At 42.8% G+C, this 23,707-nt stretch overlaps 1 protein-coding gene across 3 annotated transcripts in view; it reads left to right on the forward strand.

The window, feature by feature from the left end:
• The first annotated feature begins 5,703 nt into the window (after nucleotides 1-5,703).
• LONP2 (lon peptidase 2, peroxisomal) overlaps nucleotides 5,704-23,707 on the forward strand; it is a 51,786-nt gene continuing 33,782 nt past the window's right edge. The window contains exons 1-7 of one of the 3 annotated variants that reach the window (XM_083750493.1): nucleotides 5,704-5,735; nucleotides 11,539-11,773; nucleotides 13,468-13,599; nucleotides 14,696-14,818; nucleotides 15,300-15,463; nucleotides 15,971-16,065; nucleotides 16,236-16,494. In XM_083750493.1, the coding sequence (XP_083606619.1) occupies nucleotides 5,719-5,735; nucleotides 11,539-11,773; nucleotides 13,468-13,599; nucleotides 14,696-14,818; nucleotides 15,300-15,463; nucleotides 15,971-16,065; nucleotides 16,236-16,494 (1,025 nt within the window). In that variant the 5' untranslated portion in view covers nucleotides 5,704-5,718. Of the gene's footprint in view, nucleotides 5,736-9,909; nucleotides 10,246-11,160; nucleotides 11,258-11,538; nucleotides 11,774-13,467; nucleotides 13,600-14,695; nucleotides 14,819-15,299; nucleotides 15,464-15,970; nucleotides 16,066-16,235; nucleotides 16,495-23,707 lie in introns of those variants that run through there. The other 2 variants (XM_083750492.1, XM_083750494.1) reach the window with 2 other exon arrangements.

A 23,707-nucleotide genomic window follows, 5' to 3' on the forward strand; every position in this document is an offset into this window, starting at 1 on the left:
GAGTTGATTCCCTGCCATGGGATGGTTTGCATCTGTTTAATCTTTGCATCTAAAATAAAAACTTCAGGTTAGCGCAATTAATAACACCCCTCAGTCAGACGGTTTTGCTGATGCTTCAACACAACCAAGAATCCACAATTCAGAAAAGAAATTATCATCAATGGACACTCTCTCCCTGTCGATCTCTCAATTCTCCTGGTAGAGAAAACATCACTGTCTAGATTTCTATTTTGTCTTTTTTTTTTTTTTGTCAGGTTCATAAACCGATATTCCTAGCATGTACCTATTGTGGAATGATCATCCTTCAGCCAACAAATATGCAGGCAGGATAAGGAGGAAATCTATAAAGCTGTGGAGACTGATTTTGAAAGGGTAGAGCAAAGGGGGGGGGAAAATGTCTTTCTGTTGCATGGTGTTAGCTGCAAAGAGCATTTTGAGGTTTTATTCTTGCCAGTTGATGAGTATCCGCAGCTGCCAGCAGGTCTTGGCACAAATTCCATGCCCAGAGCTTAAACAACCAACTGGCACTAATTCCCAATCCATCTGAAGAGGAATGAACAGAGATTCTTTCAAGCCAGGGCACAAAAACTGATTAAGGAATCACGGATGGCTCAACTACACAATATAGGTAATGGTTGCTGCTGCTCTTGTTACTGAAAAGGAGCTGAATTGGTTTAGAGTAACCACTGAACTGGGCAGATCGAGAAAGAGAAGCTGGTATGAGTAGGCTGCCTGCCCGTGAGCCCATTTGTAGCAAAAATAAAGTGTAGTTTTGCTCAGTCCATAATTGCTCTCGCTCATCTTCAATGTGCTGCTTTTCATTCTAGATTGATTCTGAATCTTGCCATTCACAAGAGTGGGTGTGGTTGCTTGATATGCATTTGAAACTCTTCCCTTCTATTAGGTTATTCATACATTTTCCTCCTTGCACATGCTCCAGCTGATTGAAGAAGCTTGACTGACCGAACCCAAAGAGCGCTCGCCAATGGTTCCTTGTCATCCTGGGGGGAAGTGGGTACTGCAGGGTTCTGTCCCGGGCATGATGGTGTTTTTGAACATTTTTATAAATGACTTGGGTGTATGCATTAGGGGAGCGCTCACCTAATGTGCAGATGACACCACACTGGGAAGCGCTGCTAATACTTCAGAAGATAGAATAAGAATTCAAGATGACCTTAACAGACTGGAGAACTGGGTCAAAGCTAACAAAATGAATTTTATTAGGGACAAATTAGGCAGGAATAATTAGATGCAGAATATGGGATGGAGGGCAGCAGTACATATGCAAGGATCTAGGTATCTTAGTAGACCCCTAGCTTAACAGAAGGTAACTGTGTGCTGCAGCAGCAGCAGCAGAGCAAAAGACAAAACAAAACAAAAATTAATGCTATCCTAGGCTGCATCAACAGAAGTATAGTGTCCAGATCAAAGGAAGTAATAGTACCACTCTATTCTGCCTTGGCCAGACTTCCCCAAGAGTCCTGTGTCTAGTTCTGGGCACCAGAGTTTAAGAAGAATAGTGACAAGTTGGAATGTATGCAGAGAAGGGTGACCAAGATAATAAAGGGTTTGGAAACCAAGCATAGCTGTCAACTTTTCCCTTTTCTTGCGAGGAATCCTATTCGGAATAAGGGAATTTCCCTTAAAAAAGGGAAATGTAGACAGCTATGAAACCAAGCCTTATGAGGAACGGTTGAGACTGAGAAGAGGTATGATAGCGATCTTCAAATATCTAAAGGGCTGCTATATGGAAGATGGAACTAGTTTGTTTTCTTCTGCTCCAGAGGGTAGGGACCAAATGAAATGAGAAATGAGATTTCAACTAAGTATCAGGAAGAACGTGCTTTCTGGTGAGAGCTGTTTGACAGTAGAATGGAATTCCTCAGAAGGTGTTGGACTCACCTTCACTGGAGATTTTTAAACAGAGGTTAGATGGCCATGTCAGGGATCCTTTAGTTGTGATTGGATTAGATGACCCTTAAGGGTCCCTTTCAACTCTACAATTCTGTGATTCTCTTTAGAAGATTTACAGCCCACCGTTCAACATTTGTACCAAGTGGGGTGTACAATGTAAAATAAATTACAAAGCCAAATTCATACATAACCATCAACAAGATGCTAGAATGAGCTTGTCGAAAATAGATAGGAATAAACACAGATGGAGGCTGCTAAAATCAACAAGGGTAGGCTAAACAGTCAGCCACTTGTTGTTGTTGTTTAGTCGTTTAGTCGTGTCCGACTCTTCGTGACCCCATGGACCAGAGCACGCCAGGCACTTCTGTCTTCCACTGCCTCCTGCAGTTTGGTCAGACTCATGTTTGTAGCTTCGAAGACACTATCCAACCATCTCGTCCTCTGTTGTCCCCTTCTCCTTGTGCCCTCCATCTTTCCCAACATCAGGGTCTTTTCCAGGGAGTCTTCTCTTCTCATGAGGTGGCCAAAGTATTGGAGCTTCAGCTTCACAATCTGTCCTTCCAGTGAGCACTCAGGGCTGATTTCCTTCAGAATGGATAGGTTTGATTAGTCAGCCACTTAAGAACACCTAAAACGCCTGCACAAAACAGATAAGCTGTAACTTGGCACTGAGATGATGACAGCATCAGTGCTTTTCATACTTGTAAGGGAAAGGCATTCTACCAGATAGAACAGTTGCCTGATCTACTGGTTGTTGCATCTAGGATCAGAGAAAGCAGCCTTATTCTGAGTCAGGCCACTGGCCCATCTGACCTCCATACTGTCAACACCCAGGCCACATGATCTGCACTATACATTTAAAGTGGCTTCTCCCAAAGAATCTGGGTAAATGGAGAATGTTTAGGGTGCTGACAGTGGTTGGGAAGCTCCTGTTCCCTGCACAGAGCTACCATTCTCACAGTGGTTTAACAATCAACCCTTCTTCCCAAGGAACTCATCCAAATGCTAAGAAGAGAAGCTCAGGCAATGATCCTTTAAGACAAGAGAGATGATTCAAGTGTGAGCCCATTTTCATCTATGGCAAGGGTTCCCAGACTATGCTCTAGCAGCTTCATTTAGGTGGCCAGTGGTGTGGCTGTGGATTTGTGGTTGAGGATGAGAAATGGCACATCCATTGCACTAAATATTTGCCTTGCTTTTCTCTTGCATTTGTTATCGCTTCTTGCATTCCCTACATTATCTTGTATGTATTGTGACACAACAATCTACTACCAATCCAGGTTCAAGGTCCTTGTATTAATTTACAAAGTCCTGAATAACTTAGGTTCTGGGTACCGGTACCTTGAAGGGCCGCCTGAACCCTTCTATCCCAGCTTGATCACTAAGATCATTTGCAGGAGTATCTCTGGTCATTCCCCGAGCTCGCGAGGCTCACTTGATGACAAAATAAGCCAAATCCTTAGTGATATTGGACCAGTTCGGTGGAACACTCTGCCAATAAAGATTCAGTGGGTGCCTTCTGCTTCTGTTTTGAAATGCCTGCTGAAAACTTTTCTATTCTGCCAGGCCTTTGCAGAGAATTAAGAATGCATCCTCCCACAGTGGTAAATTGATGTCTGTTTTTAACTTTTTAAACATTCTTTTTTACTGCATATACAGTATTTATGTATTTTTGTTGTGACAGCTTCTTATGTTCCTATGCAAACTCTTCTTATGGTCCTATGTAAACAGATTTCTTCTGCTTATTTGCAGATTCCTTCATAGGATCTCTTAATTAACTATAAGAGTGAAGGTTCTGAAAGGGGGTTCTGCACGGGGTTCTAATATCCTTGCAAAGAGCATCTCTGAACCTCCGTGCTTAATTCTGACATCCTCACTTCTTGACAAATCTTTCTAAATCGACTGAAACTCCCACATTTTGGAAGTGGAACAACAAATTATGCAAAGGGGATGCAAATTTGGCTAAATTGCACACTTTATTCTGACTGACAAGAAGCAAATCTTTTTGGCACAGGGTGCAGAGCGTGCCGATTAGCAAATGAGTGTGAAATTAGTGTTATTAGTCATTCTTCGCTTTCTTCATATTGATTTGGGAAATTACATACTTTGTCTTTTTCACTTTGGTCATTAACATGGAGGATATTTATTTAAAATGTCTGCAAGACAATTAGGGGGGAAAAAGGAGAAAGAAAGCAAAAATAAACCCCACGCTGCTGTGATTCAAAAAAAAAAAAAAAAGAGGTGTCGGTTTTGTGGACGTGTTTTGCAGCAAAAACTGTCTGATAGAGAGAAGCAGCAAAACCTCAGAGCAAAAGGGCATTGTTAACTGAGTGTTAGAACAGGACAAGCGTAATTGAACAAAAATGTTCACATGAAGTTAGCAGCTGTTCCCAGGGACTGGCTGTTGTAAACAATGGGCAAGATCCACCTTGCATGGAAAGTGTCATTAAACAGGACTCCTCCAGATGGGTAGGATTTTATATATTAGAGAGCCAGTGTGATACAGTGGTTAAAGTGTTGGACCATGGCCTGGGAGACCAGGGTTCAAATCCCCAATTGGCCCTGAAGCTCACTGAGTGACCTGGGAATAGTAACTGCTTCTCAGAGAGGCACTCATTCACTAAGACTTAGTAATACTTTGTTGTTGTTGTTATTTATTACTTTTATCCCACCCATCTGGATGGGTTTTCCCAGCCACTCTGGGCGGCTCCCAACAGATTAAACAGAATAAAACTTCAAACATTAAAAACGTCCCTAAACAGGGCTGCCTTCAGATGTCTTCTAAAAGTCAGGTAGCTGTTTATTTCCTTGACATCTGATGGGAGGGTGTTCCACAGTGCGGGAGCCACCACTGGGAAGGCCCTATGCCTGGTTCCCTGTAGCTTTGCTTCTCATAGTGAGGAAACTGCCAGAAGGCCCTCAGCGCTGGATCTCAGTGTCCAGGCTGAACGATGGGGTTGGAGACGCTCCTTCAGGCATACTGGGCCGAGGCCGTTTAGGGCTTTAAAGGTCAGCACCAACATTTTGAATTGTGCTCGGAAATGTACTGGGAGCCAATGTAGGTCTTTCAGGACTGGTGTTATATGGTCTTAGGAAAAGTGGAGCAGAAAAACAGCCCCACCTGGAACATTTGCGGTATAAGAAGTTACAGGATTTCAACACTGCTTGGAAGTGGATCACAGGGTTGTCAGACCTTGCAGGAGAAACCTGGAGAGGGCTTGTATCTTCAGGTGAGCAAGAATGCCTTCCCTACCCAGGCTCACTAAGCAGGTGAGAACGAATCATCTCTTCACTTCAGCTGGACCTGGGAACATTTCTTTTAGCTACACATCTGGAGGGCTGCAATTCCTCCTCCCTTAGTCTATATAAGGGGATGTCAGTAGCTTTTCAGGCCTTCAGACAACAGTCTTTCATTGCCCTACTTGGAAATGTCAGGGGTTGAGCCTGGGACCCTGTAGAAGCGAAGCATTTCCTCTGCCACTAAGCAATGGCCCTTTGTAAGCATTCATAAACAAATGTTTTCAATACAAGCAGCATAATGAGAGGTGCTGAGGAATAATCTGAAAGTGTGTGTTTCTTTGAAGCATACTCAGTACTCAGATTTACTACAATCTTAGACGAGTTTAGAATTACAGAGAAGAGCACATTATTTCCTAACTTACTTTCCTATAGCGCTTTCAGATAATTATTATTTCTAGAGAAAGTAATTCAAAGGACTAAGACAGAACTAATGAGGCACTCCAGATTTGAACAACTGAAAACAAGAATCTACTTGGGTTGGCTACACATCAAAGGTATTCCCAAATGAAAACACTCATTTGGTAAGTATTTCCAGAATCAATAATTCACTCTTGCAGGTTTCGGGCTCCAAAATAACAAGAATTTTTTGATGATATGGGTGTGGGTAAGGAAGTCCTAGAATTAAGTGGTTACCCAACTTGCTAAAATAAAATAGAAGACTAACCTCTTACCTACCGTGTCATGTGAGATCCAGCTAACTTCCTTCTCCCGTTCAGTCAAAGAATGAAGTTCATTTAACAAACAACTATTCCATGTCCAAAAGTTTTAATAGTTGCCAGTGTAATTAGTCCAAAGGTTCGTTTTAACTGCAGATGCACGATTCTCAGTCATGCATGAGGGCTCTCCAGATCAAGACCCTGAGATCCCTCCAACCCTTTAAGAATCGCATGGCAAGGCTATTGCCTCAGATGACATAGCACAGCTAGGAATAATTAATTTCCCCAAGATTTGTCAGACTTCTGATAGCTGAGACGGTTGGTTCATGTCTGCATTTAATTGTTTCTGGATTAAAATGGGAGTTCTGGTTGAAAGAAATGGGTAACCTTGGAGAAGGCAAAGGGGTTGAAAATGCTACCCCTTAAGAAGAGCCCTGGTGGATCAGATCAAAAGCCTACGTAGTCCGGCATCCATTTCCCATGGTAATCAATCAGATGTAGCAAACAGAAATAAAGAAAAAAATAGAGAGGGGAATCCTAAATTGGGACACCCTAACCTTCAATAAGAGGGACGCAGGTGGCGCTGTGGGTTAAACCACAGAGCCTAGGACTTGCCGATCAGAAGGTCGGCGGTTCCAATCCCTGCGACGGGGTGAGCTCCCGTTGCTTGGTCCCTGCTCCTGCCAACCTAGCAGTTCGAAAGCACGTCAAAGTGCAAGTAGATAAATAGGTATCGCTCCGGCGGGAAGGTAAACGGCATTTCTGTGTGCTGCTCTGGTTCACCAGAAGTTTGGATTTGGATTTGATATCCCGCCTTTCACTCCCCTTCAGGAGTCTCAAAGCGGCTAACATTCTCCTTTCCCTTCCTCCCCCACAACAAACACTCTGTGAGGTGAGTGGGGCTGAGAGACTTCAAAGAAGTGTGACTGGCCCAAGGTCACCCAGCAGCTGCATGTGGAGGAGCAGAGACGTGAACCTGGTTCCCCAGATTACGAGACTACCGCTCTTAACATGCTGGCCACATGACCCGGAAGCTGTACGCCGGCTCCCTCGGCCAATAAAGCGAGATGAGTGCAGCAACCCCAGAGTCGGTCACGACTGGACCTAATGGTCAGGCATCCCTTTACCTTTTTACCCTTCAGTAAGAATGAGCATGCTCAGTGAGCACAGAATGCTGTTGGGCAGGGAACTGAAATCCAGGCAAGGTGTGTGTTATGGAATGGAGTATCCTGGGAAAGGGCAGAGCTGTAGCTATGGTGGAACTAGCCCAGGTTTTTCCCCGGGTGAAGCCTCAAGGGGGCACCATTGAGGTTCCCAGCCTGTGTGTGCATGGAAATGCACATTGGGTGGGGTGCCAAACTGGGTCTTTGACCTGTGTGAAATAAAGCCAAGTTTCTCCCCTGGAAAGGGCTACCTGGAGTCCTGAATAATGGGACCTCATTCTATCAAATACAGTAGCAAAGCAACGACTGACTTTTTGAGATTTGTTGGATCAGAACTAAACAGTAATCCATTGACTGTTGCTTTTTCTCATAAATCAGATTGGGGCAAACTGCGGGTTCTCTGATTCCAGAGCTTTTTTTAAAAAGTGCAGCCGTAAGAGAACACTGTGGAACCAGTATAGCTGTAACTAGGAGTTGATTCACATTTCCTAGATCTCAGGGGATCCTTAAATAACGCACTCTAGTGAGCCTGGTAATTCAGTGGTTTGATTCCTGACACCTTCAGAGCTGAGATTGTCTTCTTCTTGAATCCCTGAAGAGCTGCTGTCGGTCAGTGTTGTCTATACTGAGCTAGATGGACCGATAATCTGATTTTGGCCCCATCAGCACTGTACATTTAAAGCACTATCATACCACTTTAAAGAGCCATAGCTTCCACCCAAAGCATCATGGGAGCTGTAGTTTCCTAAGGATGCTAAGATTTGTTAGGATGTCCCTATTCTTCTCACAGAACTACAATTCCCAATGTTCACTGGGAAGAGGGATTGAATCACTGAGAACTGCAGCTCTGTGGGAATACTAATGCATAGTATGGATGGGGCACTGGTATCAGGATTCTTCCTATGTATTCCTTTACCTGCAAATCACCTGCAACTCGTGTTTACTGCAGCCCACATACATGAGAATTTGGGAAACTTTTTTCAGCCTGAGGGCCACATTTCCTTCAGGGCAGCCTTTCAGGGGCCACATGTTAGTATTTGGTGGAGCCAGAAGCAAAAGTGGGCAAGGCAATGGGTGCAAATGGTACCTTTGTATAGTAGGCTAATTTCTAAACACCCCCCCCCCTATTCAGCATCCAGACAAGCAAAAGGCACCATCAAGATTCAAGTGCACATTCTAGACAATAAAAAAATCCCTTTGGGTGTGAAAAACAGCTGAGGTGTATAGTCTGGGGACAGTTCCAAGGACTAGTTGGAAAGATCTGTCCTCCAGACCTGAGGTTCCCTATCCCAGGAATAACAAATATGTTAGTCTTTAAGGTGCCACAAAACTCTTCATTTTTAAAATTGTTTTTTATTTAAAGATTTTTTTCATAGGTAACAAAAGTACATTCAGCATCTGTTTTCAAGTCATAGGGTCCTTCATATTGGTCAGTTACAGTCATTTTGAGACATTCTTGTCATAGGCAATGTGGGGTTGAAGGAGAAGTTTTTGCTGCAATTGAGAAACAAGGTTACCCCTCCAGACTATAAACTGATGCAATTTTCAAGTGCTGAATGGCATTAGTTGATTGCATCACTTCACACCACAAGCACAGCAACGAGCAAAGCTGTGATAAAATCTCCCAAAGCTTGCAACATTTCATAATTACTGTCCTTGTTCAAAAAAGTGAGCAGAGGAGGCTGAGAGGCTTTTCACAACAAGTGATGCTACAAAGCTTTTTTGATTCACAAGCACCTATTAATCTGGGATGTGCCACTTTGCTATCATTAATGCAAGAGAGATAAACTGACTAAATGACTTGCCAAACATAATTTCACACATTTCAGAATGTAGATGATCCGGGGGGGGGGGGGGGATGGCAAATTTCCAGTGACATAGCAGCTTCAAAGCAGCCCTTAAGACTCAAGGATTTCAGCTAGCTCTAAATGCACCTGTGCACAATTTATTTTGTTTTCAACCACTGCTTTATTTTCTATATATATTTTAAATATTTGATGGGGTTTTAAGCAAAGGAAATGTTTTATTCATTAAATATATATATATTTATAGGCTGCTGTAAAAGATGTAGTCACAAAATATAGTTTATTTACAACAACAAATTCCAGAAATTGAATTTTGTGTGCTGTCCTGACATCTTGTGGATGTAGTAGACACAGCAACAGGTTGGATGACAATCAAAGTATTCAAAGCGGAACAAATATTTCTAGTTTTCAGCTGCAGAATAAGCTGCCTGAAATAAGTCCCTTCCAACATATAAATGGAGAAAACAAGACAAATTTCCCAGGCAGAAATAATGTCCAGGTAGGAAATACTATAACTGAGTTTATGTGATGAATATTTCTATGTTGTTCTGGACTGGCTCAATACATTTTAGTGCTAGTTTTCCTATGCAGGCCTCATGACAGCTGCCCTGTGATAAAGGCAAGGAATATTTGTCTTCATTGATCTAGCCTTCTTCTGGCAGATTCCTAGAAAATCAATCATAGCTGCAAAGTTTCTAGTTAATACACATGGTGGTTTGAGTTTTTACTATTACTTAAATGCAACCACACTGGTGAGATTAAGCATTCTCTTAACAGTGCCATCCTATGCAAGTTTACTCAGATGCGAGTCTCAAATGTTAAGTGTGTTCAGGATTGCAAGACAAAACAATTAATAGAAAGTGCTTTAAAAAAAAAACCATTGTAGACCAAAGTTTGTTTTTTTAGGAAACTTTCAAATTATGTACCCAGTGCCAGGTGGTTCTATTAAGCTGAATATTTTTCTCCCCACTTAATCGTTTTTATTCGCTTCCTTTGATGAACTAATTTTCAGAGAGCGGGGGGACAAACGGCGCAGCGCAGCGCTCCCTGCAGCCTGCAGGGGGCAGCGGCGTGCGCGCTTGGCCCTCGCCGGCCGCCGTAGCGCGGCCTGTAAAACGCTTGACGCGGCCTTTGCCCCCGCCGAACCGAGCTCTTCGCCATGGCGTCGTCCCAGTCGTCGGGCGGCAGCGCCATCCAGATCCCGAGCCGGCTGCCGCTGCTGCTGACTCCGGAGGCCGTGCTGCTGCCGGGCTCCACCATGCGCGCCAGCGTGGACTCGCCGCGGAACATGCAGCTGGTGCGGAGCCGGCTGCTGAAGGGCACGTCGCTCAAGAGCACCATCATCGGCGTCATCCCCGACACCAGCGACCCGCCCAGCGACCTCGACGCGCTGCCCCCGTTACACAGGTCGGAGCCCCGCCCACCCTTCCCATCGCCACGGCAACCGCCGGGAGCCTCTTACCCCCCCCCCCACCCTCTGTCGCCATGGCTACCTTCCCCTCCTATCGCGGTGCGCCCCCTGTTGTTGTCATGGTAGCTGCCCACCCTCCCAGAGACACACCCCCTGTCGCCATGGGAACTGTTTCTCACTGCCTGTTAGGGGCCTGGTCTTCGTCGCCATGGCAACTGCGCCCTCTTTCTTCCGACGGCCCTCCCCTTCTTTGCCACAGCTATTTCTCCCTCATGTGGCTGGGGAAACCCAGCCATATGGGCGGGGTATAAGTAAATAATAATAATAATTGTTGTTGTTGTTGTTGTTGTTGTTGAGTCGTCCGTCCCTGCACTTGCCTTGTTAGCTGCCCCCCCCCCCCCAGCCACCATAGGAGCATAGGAAGCTGCCTTGGACAGAGTCAGGCCTATTTGTCCCCATCTAACTCTGTATTGCCTACACTGACTGGCAGCAGTTCTCCGGGCTTTCAGCAGGGGGTATTTCATAGCCCATCCTGGAGATGCCCAGGATTGAAACTGGGACCTTCTTTGTGCAAAGCTGGTTCAAAGAGGAAGCTGCCTTGTACTGAACCAAACCATGGGCCATCTAGGTCAGTGTTGCCTACACTGACTGGCAGTGGCTCTCCAGGGCTTCAAACACAGGGACTTTCCCAACCGTACTGGGAGGCTCCAGGGATTGAACCTGAATCTTTTGCGTGCAAATCATGTGCTCTACTGTGCTCTTTCACCAGCTCTAATCACTCCCTGGCCAATCACTGGGCTGACTTTGCAGCATGACGGTAGTAATTTTACAATCAAAGTCACCGCCCTAATGCATGCAGATAATTCTGCTACATTTTGTTACATGTAGAACAATGATATATTACAGTCATTGTCTACATGGACTGGCAGCAGCTCTTCAGGATTTTAGGCAAGAGGGTCAGGACATTCCCATGACACAAGAAAAGTGACAATGATGGAAGAGAAGGTGGTAGGTAGTGTTGCACTCCTTGGTCTAATAACTCAATTTTAAAAAAATGAATCTTAGCTGCACCTATAGTCAATAAAACTGCTTTCTTTATTTATTAAATGTCTTCTGTCTGTCTTGCCAAAGGATCCTAGTGTGGCAAACAACGAAGTGGCTAAAACAATAGTTTTTTAAAACAATGGCAATATAACAACAAAATCGTGAGATGGAGCTATATTGCTCCAATCAAAGCACACTCTTCCTGTTGTGTCACAGCAAGTAACTCATCCTCTTAATGCTTCCAGGATCGGCACGGCAGCACTGGCAGTCCAGGTGGTTGGCAGCAACTGGCCAAAGCCACATTACACTTTGCTGATAACGGGCCTGTGCAGGTTCCAGATTTTGCAACTGGTAAAGGAGAAGCCCTACCCTGTTGCTGACGTGGAACAGCTGGATCGGCTGGAACAGTTCACCAACAAGTCTACATCCGAGGAGGAACTGGGAGAGCTCTCAGAGCAGTTCTATAAATATGCATTGCAGGTTAGGTAGCTGGAAGTAGGAAATGCTGATCTATGGTGGCTGTTGAGCAAACTGCCCTGGGTGTTGAATGTTGATAGCTGAAAGATTGTCTCATCCCCTTATATACCCAATCAATTACTCTACTCTGCAGGAGAGAGCCTCTTGCAGATACCATATTATCAAAAGGTCTGTCTTTTCACAATCTGCGCCTGCCCTTTGGAATTCCCTCTTGTTAAATATTAGACCGATGCTGTCTCTGATGTTTTTTGGCTCCTGCTGAAGACCTTACTCTTCCAATTCGCCTTTTTGGTAGAGACGCTACCCAGTCTTCATCTGTACCAGAATTGCTTTTAGATGTTTCAGTTGTTTTGTAATTTGTATGTTTGTCGCCCTGGGTTCCTTAGGGAGGAAGGGCAAGATAAAAACTTTGTATGTATTATGTTCTCATTTCATGTTTTTATGTTGTGAACCACCCTGTGATACTTGGCTGAAGGATAGTATAAAAATTTAATAAACAGCAGCAACAATTTTATTATTTGTATCCCGCCCGTCTGATTATAGAGGAAGGACTTGTAGTTCACTGGTGGACCACATGCATTGGGGGCCTGGTATCTCTAGTTAACAGCATTTCAGTCTCAGGTAGCAAGGACAGAACTAAGCAGGAGATCCATGAAAGCTGCTGCCAGCCAGAATGAATAGTATTTGTCTAGTATGTGTCTACTCTCCAACTATAGTTGGATTTCTTCCTATACACATAAAAATGTAAGGTGTCGTCATGTTTATGAGGCTGCCAGTTGGTGACCACACCAACTGTGGCAAGGGGGGAGAGACTTTGGTTGGGGGGTGGGTGAGTGAGTGAGGTATAGAAGGAGGGTGCTTTGTCAGCTGTTGGGGATGGGCAAAGGGTGTAGGCTGAATTGGTGAGTAGAATAAGCAGGGGCAGTAACTTCTTGTTAATTATGTTTTTGATGATATTCAAAACCACCACTTCAGAAATCTCTAGTGGGCCCAACAAGCACCATTTTTGCTTTTGCAAAGTTCTCTACAAAAAAAAGCCTTTAACAGGAAGAGGGACTCATGTGGTGGCTGTTTAAGAAGTGATAGGAAAATTCAGTCCAACTGATTCCTTGTGTGGTATATGGTGACTTACCTCATCCCCCATGCTGTTAAGGTTCTCGTTAGTCCTTTGCTGGAAATCCTTTTGGACTCCTAAGGGCTTGCCTACCTTATAATCAGAAACAGAGGCTTGTGTCTCTTTGTTTTGCTGATCCTTTTGGACTCAGCAAAGGAGCACATAAGCTAAGTGCTTCCATACATGGTTTTAAGATGTGGTTCATTCTGGCAGGGCTATAGGGCTTGCTGCAAGCTACTGCTTGCCCTGAGTAATAGATGTGCATGTTATGCAAAGCGAATGAACTCCTGAGGATAATTGCATCAGAAAGACAGTCAAACTGTACAGCAAAAAAGCCCCTCAAGCTCTTCTTGAGTCAGCAGTGCTGACAGACTTCTTGATGCCAATCATCCTTCTTTGTTCAGGTAGATCCATGAAGGAGATTTGCCTGAAGACAAATGGTTTTGTAAACTGCTGCAACTGAGAAAGTTTCAGACAGATTCCTTTCTGAGCTGTGTAATGGTACAGGTTTGTGCAGCTTATCCAAAATGATATCTGTTCTGAAAATTCACTATACGTTTTTTTCTTTCTTTCTATGACGAAGCTGGTTGAGATGTTGGATATGTCAATCCCTGCAGTGGCTAAACTGAGACGCCTGTTAGACAACCTTCCTAGGGAAGCTTTACCAGATATATTAACCTCCATCATCCGCACCAGCAACCAGGAGAAGCTTCAGGTAGGGTGTGCTGCCTTTGCACAGACTGAACAAAGAAAAAGAGTGTCTCCTGTTCTAGTCAACTCTGCTCAGTTTCCAAGTGTTCCATCTTATCAAAAGGATGAAGCAAGAGTATGCTGGCACAGAAATAAATGCCTCAAGCCCTTTGCCATAAATAAATAAAAATTTATAAACCATCACAATGTGTAGCTTTGGTGATAAAGTGGTATACGCCTACATCCTGAAAACCACACTGTTCTCATACATTTTGACATGGAACATCCGTTCTAAACTTATGTCTTTGGCAAACACTCCCTCTCCCTAGTATTGTGGGCCCAATTCTATGGAAATCCTAGCTGAGGCCAGACAGGCTCTCTCCCTACTGAACTTCCAGTGCCTATTGAATGTTTTTTCTTATTCCCGCAGGCATTTTAAATTGTAGTGTGATCTTACAGTTTTAACTGATTTATATTTTTGTGTTGTAAACCATTTAGAGACGATTGGAGTTAAGCAATGCATTGTTTATAAAGAAATAAAAGTGGATTTGTTCTGTACATTAAGTATAGCACATTCCTTTTGGGGTCATGGGTTATAGGCTTTTCTGCTTCTTTAGGGGAAGTCTGGCTACCCTACTGCTAGGAATGGCGAATATGTAAAGTGCACGCGGAAGGCCCCAGGTTCAATCTCCAGGTAAAGCAGGGGAACCTGTGGGCCTCCAGGTGTCTCTGGACTAGTAATGCCCATCAGCCCCAGCCAGTATAGCCAATAGGAAGGGATTATGGGAGCAGTCCAGCAACCTCTGGAGAGCCTCAGGTCCCCCAGCCCTGCACTAGGCAGACACACAGTGGCTAAACTCAGAGATACATATGAGATTAAAAAACAGAATCAGCAGACAGGACAGGTTTTCATTTCAGCATCTCCATATTACAACGTAGCTTCCTTGCTCCTTTATCCCCTTGCAAGCATTCCGATATGTTCCTTGAAGCTAACCACCTGTTGATTTTTCCATACAGCGGCACTGACACATTTCAGATAGAGCAAATGTATTTTGTGGGAGAGAGTCTGGAAACTGTAGTAGGTGAGGAAAAACACCTAATATGTTGTGCCTTTCTGTTAGATTTTAGATGCTGTTGGGCTGGAGGAACGGTTCAAGATGACCATACCATTGCTTGTTAGGCAGATTGAAGGCTTGAAACTACTTCAGAAAACTAGAAAATCCAAACAGGATGATGACAAAAGGGTAATCTCTCAATTATTATAATTAAATAATGTGTTTTAAGGCTTTTGTATGCTGACATAATGTTAGAGTAGGTGATAAAGACAAAAGCATTATTAAATGTATTTTATGAAATATTTATTTATTTTCCATTGGCATTTATCAGCTGGTCCGAAGGTGGCTTACGTTCACCTGAATATAAAGCCATGTGATTTTTATCAGATCACTAAGCCAGCAGTTAAAACATCCTTAAATAGCAACAATTTTAGCAGTTAAATTTTAGCAGGTCATTATTATGGTTTTTACTGATTTTCCCAATGATGATTTTTGTTTTATTTTATTATTGTGCGGACCGTTTTAATATTTTTTTTTTGTGAATGAAAGGTGGTATAGAAATCTTTTAATAAAGTTAATGAATGAATTGGGTAAGTGGTTGCTTAGTGCAGTAGCCACAAGCTCACACATAGAAAGTTCCTGCTATTGTTGAGCCTTTCAAACTTTGTAGGTTGTAGCGATACGTCCCATTCGAAGGATCACCCACTTTCCAGGCACTGCTGAAGACGAGGAGGAGGATGAAGACCACAATGATATTGTTATCCTTGAAAAGAAAATTCGAACCTCCAGTATGCCTGAGCAGGCTCTAAAAGTGTGTGTAAAAGAGGTTAAGAGGTAGGTAGTTTATTTAGATTCTGAAGCTCTCAGTTTGTAACGTTTTAAAATCTGATTTTAAAATCTGTTTTACAATCTTTGACGCTATTACTTGACTTCTCATGTTTTCTGTATTCTTGAATATCACACTTTTAATACGTCGCAATCCAGCCTTTTGAAGCCAGTGCCCTCCAGCTGTTTCAGACACCAGTTTCCATCCACCCCAGCCAGTGTGGCCCAGGTTCATGGTTTACAGATGTTGTAGTCCAAATCATCTGGAGGGAACCACACATATGGCTGATAAATTATACTTGAGAGAAGAGGCAAAATCATGGGAACACAAAGTGAATCGGGATGAATCCAGTAACAGTGGCTTTAAAAACAGTTAAACATGTGCAGCACAGTTGCAAGTGAAGCTTAGCATGTTCAGATTACTTGCTAGGATTTAAAAATACAGAACTGATGAGCACACATCTTTAGGAACAAATATGCTTAAATTACACATTTCAGTTTTATCTCTTCTTCTAGATTAAAGAAAATGCCTCAGTCAATGCCAGAATATGCCTTAACTAGAAATTACTTGGAACTGATGGTGGAACTGCCATGGAGCAAAAGTACAAAAGGTAAAGGGAGTCTTCTATGCTTCTGTAGACTATGGCTACTACAAATTGTTTGAAAAATGCAAAGGGAAGGAATATTGGTGGTGTTACCAGGGTTATACGTTATTGTGGCTATTTGACCAGCAGAGACGCTTAAGCTTGGCGTTTAAACACAATTAACATTTGGTCAACAGATCGCCTGGATATCCGTGCAGCCAGGATTCTTCTGGACAATGACCATTACGCTATGGAGAAGTTGAAGAAGAGGGTGTTGGAGTATTTGGCAGTCAGACAGCTTAAGAACAACTTGAAGGGCCCGATCCTTTGCTTTGTGGGACCTCCTGGGGTTGGAAAAACTAGTGTGGGAAGATCCGTGGCAAAGACTTTGGGCCGAGAGTTCCACCGAATCGCCCTCGGCGGAGTGTGTGACCAGTCTGATATCCGAGGACACAGGTATCTTTAGTGCTCCGTTTGCGAAGTGGTGATTTACAAACCGTAGATGAGTTTTCAGCTTGTTCCCAGCTCTGCCACGCCACCCCCCTTTTTTATTACCTTGACATCATTGTTGTCTTCCCAATGGAGAAAGACACACTGCAACTCATGCATTACAAACAGCCCCTTCTCCAACCTGGTACCCTCAAGGTGTTTTGGACTATAACTTTCATTAGCCCCAGCCAGCACCACTCTGCTAGCTGGGGCTGATGGGAGTTGTAGTCCAAAGCATCTGGCTCAGGTTATGGAAGTCTGCTTTGCTACATACATCTCCCCCCCCCCCCCCCAGGGAGCAGTCTCTGCAGCAGAGGAAAAATTAACGGTCAGCATCCTTAAATTCTGCTACAAATGGTCTTAATTTATAGTGCAGTCCTATGCAAGTTTCGAAAGCAGTTCGAAAGCACTCTTAAGTGCAAGTAGATAAATAGGTACTGCTTTCTAGCGGGAAGGTAAACGGCGTTTCCGTGTGCTGCGCTGGTGCTGGCTCGCCAGAGCAGCTTTGTCACGCTGGCCACGTGACCCGGAAGTGTCTCCGGACAGTGCTGGCCCCTGGCCTCTTAAGCGAGATGGGCACGCAACCCCAGAGTCAGTCACGACTTGCCCGTACGGGCAGGGGTACCTTTACCTTTATGCAAGTTTACTCACAGAAGCAAGCCACACTGTTTTCAGTCGGAGTTTTCCTCTAGTGGGTGTGTTTAAGACTGCAGCCTTAGGTAAGTTTTGTTGAACTCAACTGGATTTACTTCTGAGTAGATACGCTGTTAATTTCCTTTTGTAGAAATGAGGAACAATTTTAATTGGGAGGCTGAAAATGAATCTTAAATGTCTCAGGAGGGTTGGGTGTTTCTTTACATGTAAATATAGATGCAGATAATGTTATTTATTTATAGTGGGGTACACAAAGGCAGTATTCAAAAACAGCATCTGTTCATCCTATTTAATCTTTGGAAGTTGCGCCTCATTTGATATATTGTATCCCACCCTCACTGGGAGACTTTGGTATGCACTTGTCCGGAGTCAGTGTTCACAAGTGACTGGCGATTGTGACGGAACTGAATTCAGGAGTGTATGGAAAGGTGGGTGAGATACTTGGAAGTGAATCCTGCCACCGAAACAAACAAATGATAGCCAACTAGTCAGGTGGGTTTTGACAGATTGATTCAATTTAAATATGCATGTGACTAAAAAAAAGTTCTGCAAAGGAAATGGGCATAACTTTGTGTTTAAAACTCCTTTGTGCATGCATATGTTGCAGGAGGCTCTTCTCCGAAGAGGCATCCCCTTTTGTGGGTGACATTGAAGGGGGGTGCCTCTTCTAAGATGGTTCCCTTCCACCTGCAGTTTATAGAACATGGGTAGGCAAACTAAGGCCCGGGGGCTGGATCCGGCCCAATCGCCTTCTAAATCCACCCCATGGACGGCCCAGGAATCAGCATGTTTTTACATGAGTAGAATATGTCCTTTTATTTAAAATGCATCTTTGGGTTATTTGTGGGGCCTGCCTGGTGTTTTTACATAAATAGAATGTGTGCTTTTATTTTAAATGCATCTCTGGGTTATTTGTGGAGCATACGAATTCGTTCATTTCCCCCCCAAAAAATATAGTCTGGCCCCCCGCAAGGTCTGAGGGACAGTGGACCTGCCCCCTGCTGAAAAAGTTTGCTGATCCCTGTTATAGAACTCCCTTTCTTTAAAAAAACAGTGTTGATGGCAATGATGATGATTTATATATTGCCTTTCATTTAAAAAATAAATACCAATGTGGTTCCAGGATTATGGAGAGCCCTGAAGAAGGCTAGGCAGGAACCAGCTTTAGGACCAAGTTGTAGTGGCTAGTAGTAGAGGAATATACCCTCAGGGTGTTTGGTAATGGGCCATTAAGAAACCATCAAGCAAAAAAGAGTAGTGGAAACATATTTGCTACAGGAGATTTGAAGGTGGTGATTGACTGTCTGCAACAAGTTGTGACAACTGCCATTCTGTACTTTGCTGGAATGGGACACTTCAAATGAACAAATAAAATTTAGGGCTTTGCCAAAGTTGCCTAGCAAATTGAGATTTATGTTCAAGAAAATGATTTGGGAAAGCATACATCAAAATGTGTTCTTCCTGTTTAGTCATATATCTGGGGCCTGTTAGAATACAAATTCCTGAATTTACTGTGGGTAGTTTCTTGGGAAATGGTGTGTTTATGCAACATGAAAAGGCAAATTTTACCAAGCAATGGAAGGTCCTTAGTCCTTCCCCACATAGACTTTCAAAATGGCACTGTAGGCAGTCCTGCATACATTTTTGTGCAGTTTTCATGACCTGGCCCACCTGCTTTTTCCCTGCATCTAAATCAAGACACCAAGACAGAACATCCTCCAGGTGATTGCAAATCACTCCACTTCTTTTTTATATATATAAATATTTATTAAGGTTTTTTTTATAAAAGAAATACATAGATAATAAACAACATTACTTATGTCATAACAACATTTCATAACTTGTTTGGACTTCCTCACGTCTCCTGCTCCCACTTACATCGTTAAAAGGTTTTTTTCAAGCAAATTATCATCTTGTTTACAATCTTATATCCACTCATTTAAGTATAGTCTAGCAATTCTCCGAAAGGTTTATGTTTTCCTTAATCTCACTTATCATCAAGTTCCAATCTAGTTTAGTGGTGGCCAATTATTTATGATCAAGCATCCTTCTTAACATTCAACCAAATTACAATATTTTTGTAAATAAATCTTAAATTTCTTCCAATCTTCTTCAATCCTTTCTTCTCCCAGGTCTCGGATTCTGCCAGTCATCTCCGCCAATTGCATATAGTCCATCAGCTGCATCTGCCACTCTTCCAGTGTGGGTAGATCTTGTGTTTTCCAATTCTTAGCGATGAGTATCCTTGCTGCCGTTGTTGCATACGTAAAAAATGTTCGGTCCTTCTTTAACACCTTCTGGTCGACAATACCCAGGAGGAAAGCCTCTGGTTTCTTAGTGAAGGTATACTTAAATACCTTTTTCAACTCATTATATATCATTTCCCAGAAGGCCTTCACTTTAGGGCAAGTCCACCAGAGGTGAAAGAATGTTCCTTCATTTCCTTTACATTTCCAACATTTATTATCAGACAAATGGTATATTTTGGCAAGTTTAACTGGGGTCATGTACCATCTGTATATCATTTTCATTACATTTTCCTTCAACGCATTACATGCAGTGAAGTTCAGCCCAGTGGTCCACAACCTTTCCCAGTCCTCAAACATAATGTTATGCCCAATATCCTGTGCCCACTTTATCATAGCAGATTTAACCATTTCGTCTTGTGTGTTCCATTTTAACAGCAAGTTATACATTCTTGATAGTACCTTAGTCTTTGGTTCTAACAATTCTGTTTCCAACTTTGATTTCTCCACCTGGAACCCTAACTTTTTGTCATTTTTAAAAACTTCTTTAATCTGAGCATAATGTAACCAGTCTCGCACTTTATCCTTCATTTTCTCCAAACTCTGCAATCTCCAATTGTCTCCATCTTTTTCTAATATTTCCCAATATTTTGGCCATTTGGCCTCCATATTGGGTCTTTTTCGGGCCTTAGCTTCCAGAGGGGAAAGCCACCTCGGAGTTTTATTTTCCAATAAGTCTTTGTATTTTGTCCAGACATTAAATACTGCTTTCCTGACAATATGGTTCTTAAAGGCCTTATTGATCTTAACTTTGTCATACCATAAGTATGCATGCCAACCAAAAGCATTGTTAAAACCTTCCAGATCCAATACATCAGTGTCTTCGAGAAGTAGCCAGTCTTTTAGCCAGCAAAAAGCTGCGGCTTCATAGTACAGCTTCAAGTCTGGCAGGGCAAAGCCCCCTCTTTCTTTCGCATCAGTTAATATCTTAAACTTAATTCTGGGCTTTTTGCCCTGCCAGACAAATTTAGAAATATCTCTCTGCCACTTCCGGAAGCACTCCGTCTTGTCCACAATTTGCAATGTTTGAAACAAAAACAACATCTTTGGCAATACATTCATCTTAATAGCAGCAATTCGGCCTAACAAAGAAAGCTTCAATTTTGTCCAACTGTCCAAGTCTCTCTTAATTTCAGACCAACGTTTTTCATAGTTATCCTTAAATAGACTCAGATTTTTTGCTGTTATATTTACCCCTAGGTACTTTACTTTTTTAACCACAGTTAATTCTGTTTCTCTCTGAAACCGTTCTGACTCTGTATCTGTCAAGTTTTTTCCCAACACCTTAGTTTTCTGTTTATTTAGTTTAAATCCTGCCACCCGACCAAAGTCTTGAATCAGTTGTAATACTCTTTTTGTACTAGATTCTGGCTCCTGCAGAGTCAAAACTAGGTCATCTGCAAAAGCTTTAAGTTTATATTGTTTCGCTCCGACCTGAATCCCTTGCACCAACCGGTCCCCTCTGATCATATTCAAGAGCACCTCCAGAACCGAAATAAATAACAGAGGGGAAATCGGGCAGCCTTGTCGTGTACCTTTTTCAATTTTAAACTCTTCTGTAACCACATTGTTAACTATCAATTTTGCCTTCTGTTCTGAGTATATTGCATCAATCCCATTCTCAAAACCCCGTCCCACTCCCATTTCTTTTAAATTTCCCTTCATAAATTTCCAAGAGATATTATCAAAGGCCTTCTCCGCGTCTATAAAAATTAACACTGCTTTTGTATTTATGTCTGTTTGCAAAAGTTCTAAAATATCAATAATGTTCCTTGTGTTAGCAAACATGTGTCTACCTGGGAGAAAGCCTGCCTGATCTTTATGAATTACTTCATTTAAAACTCTTTTAAGTCTGCTTGCCAAAACATCAGCAAATATTTTGTAATCCACATTTAAAAGGGAGATGGGACGATAGTTCTTGAGTTGTGTCTTTTCAGTTTCTAATTTTGGTATCAATGTGATGAAAGCTTCCTTCCACGATTCCGGCGCCTTCTTTCCCTCCATAATTTCATTACTGACCTCCATCAATGGTTGTATCAAATAGTCTCTTAGTGTCTTATAATACTTGGAGGTCAGGCCGTTTGGCCCTGGAGATTTGCCCAATTTCATGTTCTGAATGGCTTGTTCGATCTCTTGTCGTGTTATTTTGCTGTTCAGGAGTGATCTATTTTCTTGTGAAAGTTTTTTAAGTCCATTTTTTTCCAAAAATTGTTTAATCTCAACCTCATCCTGCGGCCCTTGAAAGTATAATTTTTTGAAATATTTCTGAAAACACTTTCTAATCTCCACGGGGTTCTGAATGTTTCTTCCTTCAATTTCCAGGTTTGTGACTATATTTAACTTTTGTCTCTTCTTCAACTGCCAGGCCAGCAGTTTCCCACATTTGTTTGCCGATTCAAAAGTTTTTTGTTTCATTAATTTAATCTTCCACTCTATTTCCTGGTTCATCAGTTTAGAATATTGTGCCTGATGGAGTTTAATTTCTCTCAGAATCGGCTGTGACTTCGGGTTTGATCTTAACTTCTTCTCTAACTCTTTAATTTTCCCCAAGATCTTATCTTTCCTCTCATTTTGTATTCTTTTCTTTACAGCATTCTGTTGTATCAAAAACCCCCTCATCACGGCTTTGCTTGCGTCCCAGATAATTCTTTTTTCCACCATAGTGTTCATATTTATCTCGAAGTAGTCCTTCAAAACTTTTTGGGCCTTCTTAATGGTCTCCTGATCTCTAAACAAATTGTCATTCATCTTCCATCTAAAGGAACCGGTTGGTAATAATGTCATGTCCATTTTCAGTGCATTATGGTCGGAGCAGGTCTTTGGGCAGATTTCCACTTTCCTGACCTTAGGTGCCAGACCTCTAGTTATCCAAATTTGGTCGATTCTTGTCCAAGTCAGCTGGGCTTCAGAGAAGAATGTTCCTTCTTTTCCCAAGGGGTTCTTCGTTCTCCAGATGTCAATCCAGTCCATATTGTCTGTCATTTCAAAAAAGGTCTTTGGTAGTCTGCCATCTTTCGTGACATTTTGACTTTGTGACTTATCCATATTAGTTGATACGACCCCATTCATATCTCCGCAAATCACTCCACTTCAAGTTAGCTTTGTTAGGCTCTTTTCACAGCTTCCACCACCTGTTATAATTGGATTAATACAATAAGCCCAGACAACACAATTAGTCATTGCAGCCTCCTGTGTGTGTTTGAGAAGGCCTCCTGCACAATCTGGGCATTGTGGAATATACTTTGACGTTTCTAGACGTCCAAATACAGCATATTCCTTAGCATGCTAAACATGGGAGTGGCCAAGCGTCCCCCCCCCCTTAAGGGACTGACTTGCTGTTGTTACATATATCAAGCACTAAATCTAGGTGATATGATGTTCTCATCCCATGTTGGCCATTGATGTGGAGCTGAAGCAGGCAAACATTACAATTTATCTCTCTCTGCTGTTGACAGTGCTCTACCAAAGTGGTAACAGCATGCTGCTGTTCACGTGGAAACCACTAGAGGTTGTCCAATGTTTAGGAAGTGTGAAGGGAACATATTTTTATGAAGAGAGTGGCAGCTTGGACTTCCAGCTGAAGCCTGCTAGTTTTAGAACACATGCTAGCAAAGTTTTAAAAGAGCACAGTGCAATAAATAGCTCTCCACCTTTGTGTCCCCACAAAGGACTTGTGGCTCTTTCTGGGAGTTCTCTTTCCCCACATCCACATGTATCCTTTTGGGTTTCGTTAAGCCCCCTTAAAAAAATGTTCAGCTTTAAGAGCAGCAAACAATTCTGAGTCTGCTGTTGGGGGATGGCAGGAGAAGACTTTGTCGCTTCACTGTGCACCATTGATCTCTTCACAGTAGTCTCTGGCTTGTGACCCAGTGCTCTGACAGCACCAGAATTCCTCTTTAGAACCGAGTTTGATAAGCAGCAAGACCAGCTGATACCCTTCGACCTGTTTTTGTTATGTGTGTCACTCCTGCGCAAAGCTAGCCTCTAGGAAAACCCAGCTGATTCTGCCAAAAGTGAAAGAAGAGTTGCCAGAGGCATGCCATTGTGTTGTATTTGGGGAAGGACTTGTAGCTCACTGTTAGAGGAGATACTTTGCATGCAGATGATCCAGGTTCAGTCCGCGGCATCTGTTTGGAACCCTGGAGAGAAGTTTACATGTTTAGGAGCTGAGCTAGGTGTATCCGTGTACTGAGCTAAGTGCACCAGTGATCTGACACCAG

Source organism: Podarcis gaigeae (assembly GCF_964106915.1).
Source record: "Podarcis gaigeae genome assembly, chromosome: 8".
In the NCBI taxonomy this organism is placed as follows: Eukaryota; Metazoa; Chordata; class Lepidosauria; order Squamata; family Lacertidae; genus Podarcis; species Podarcis gaigeae.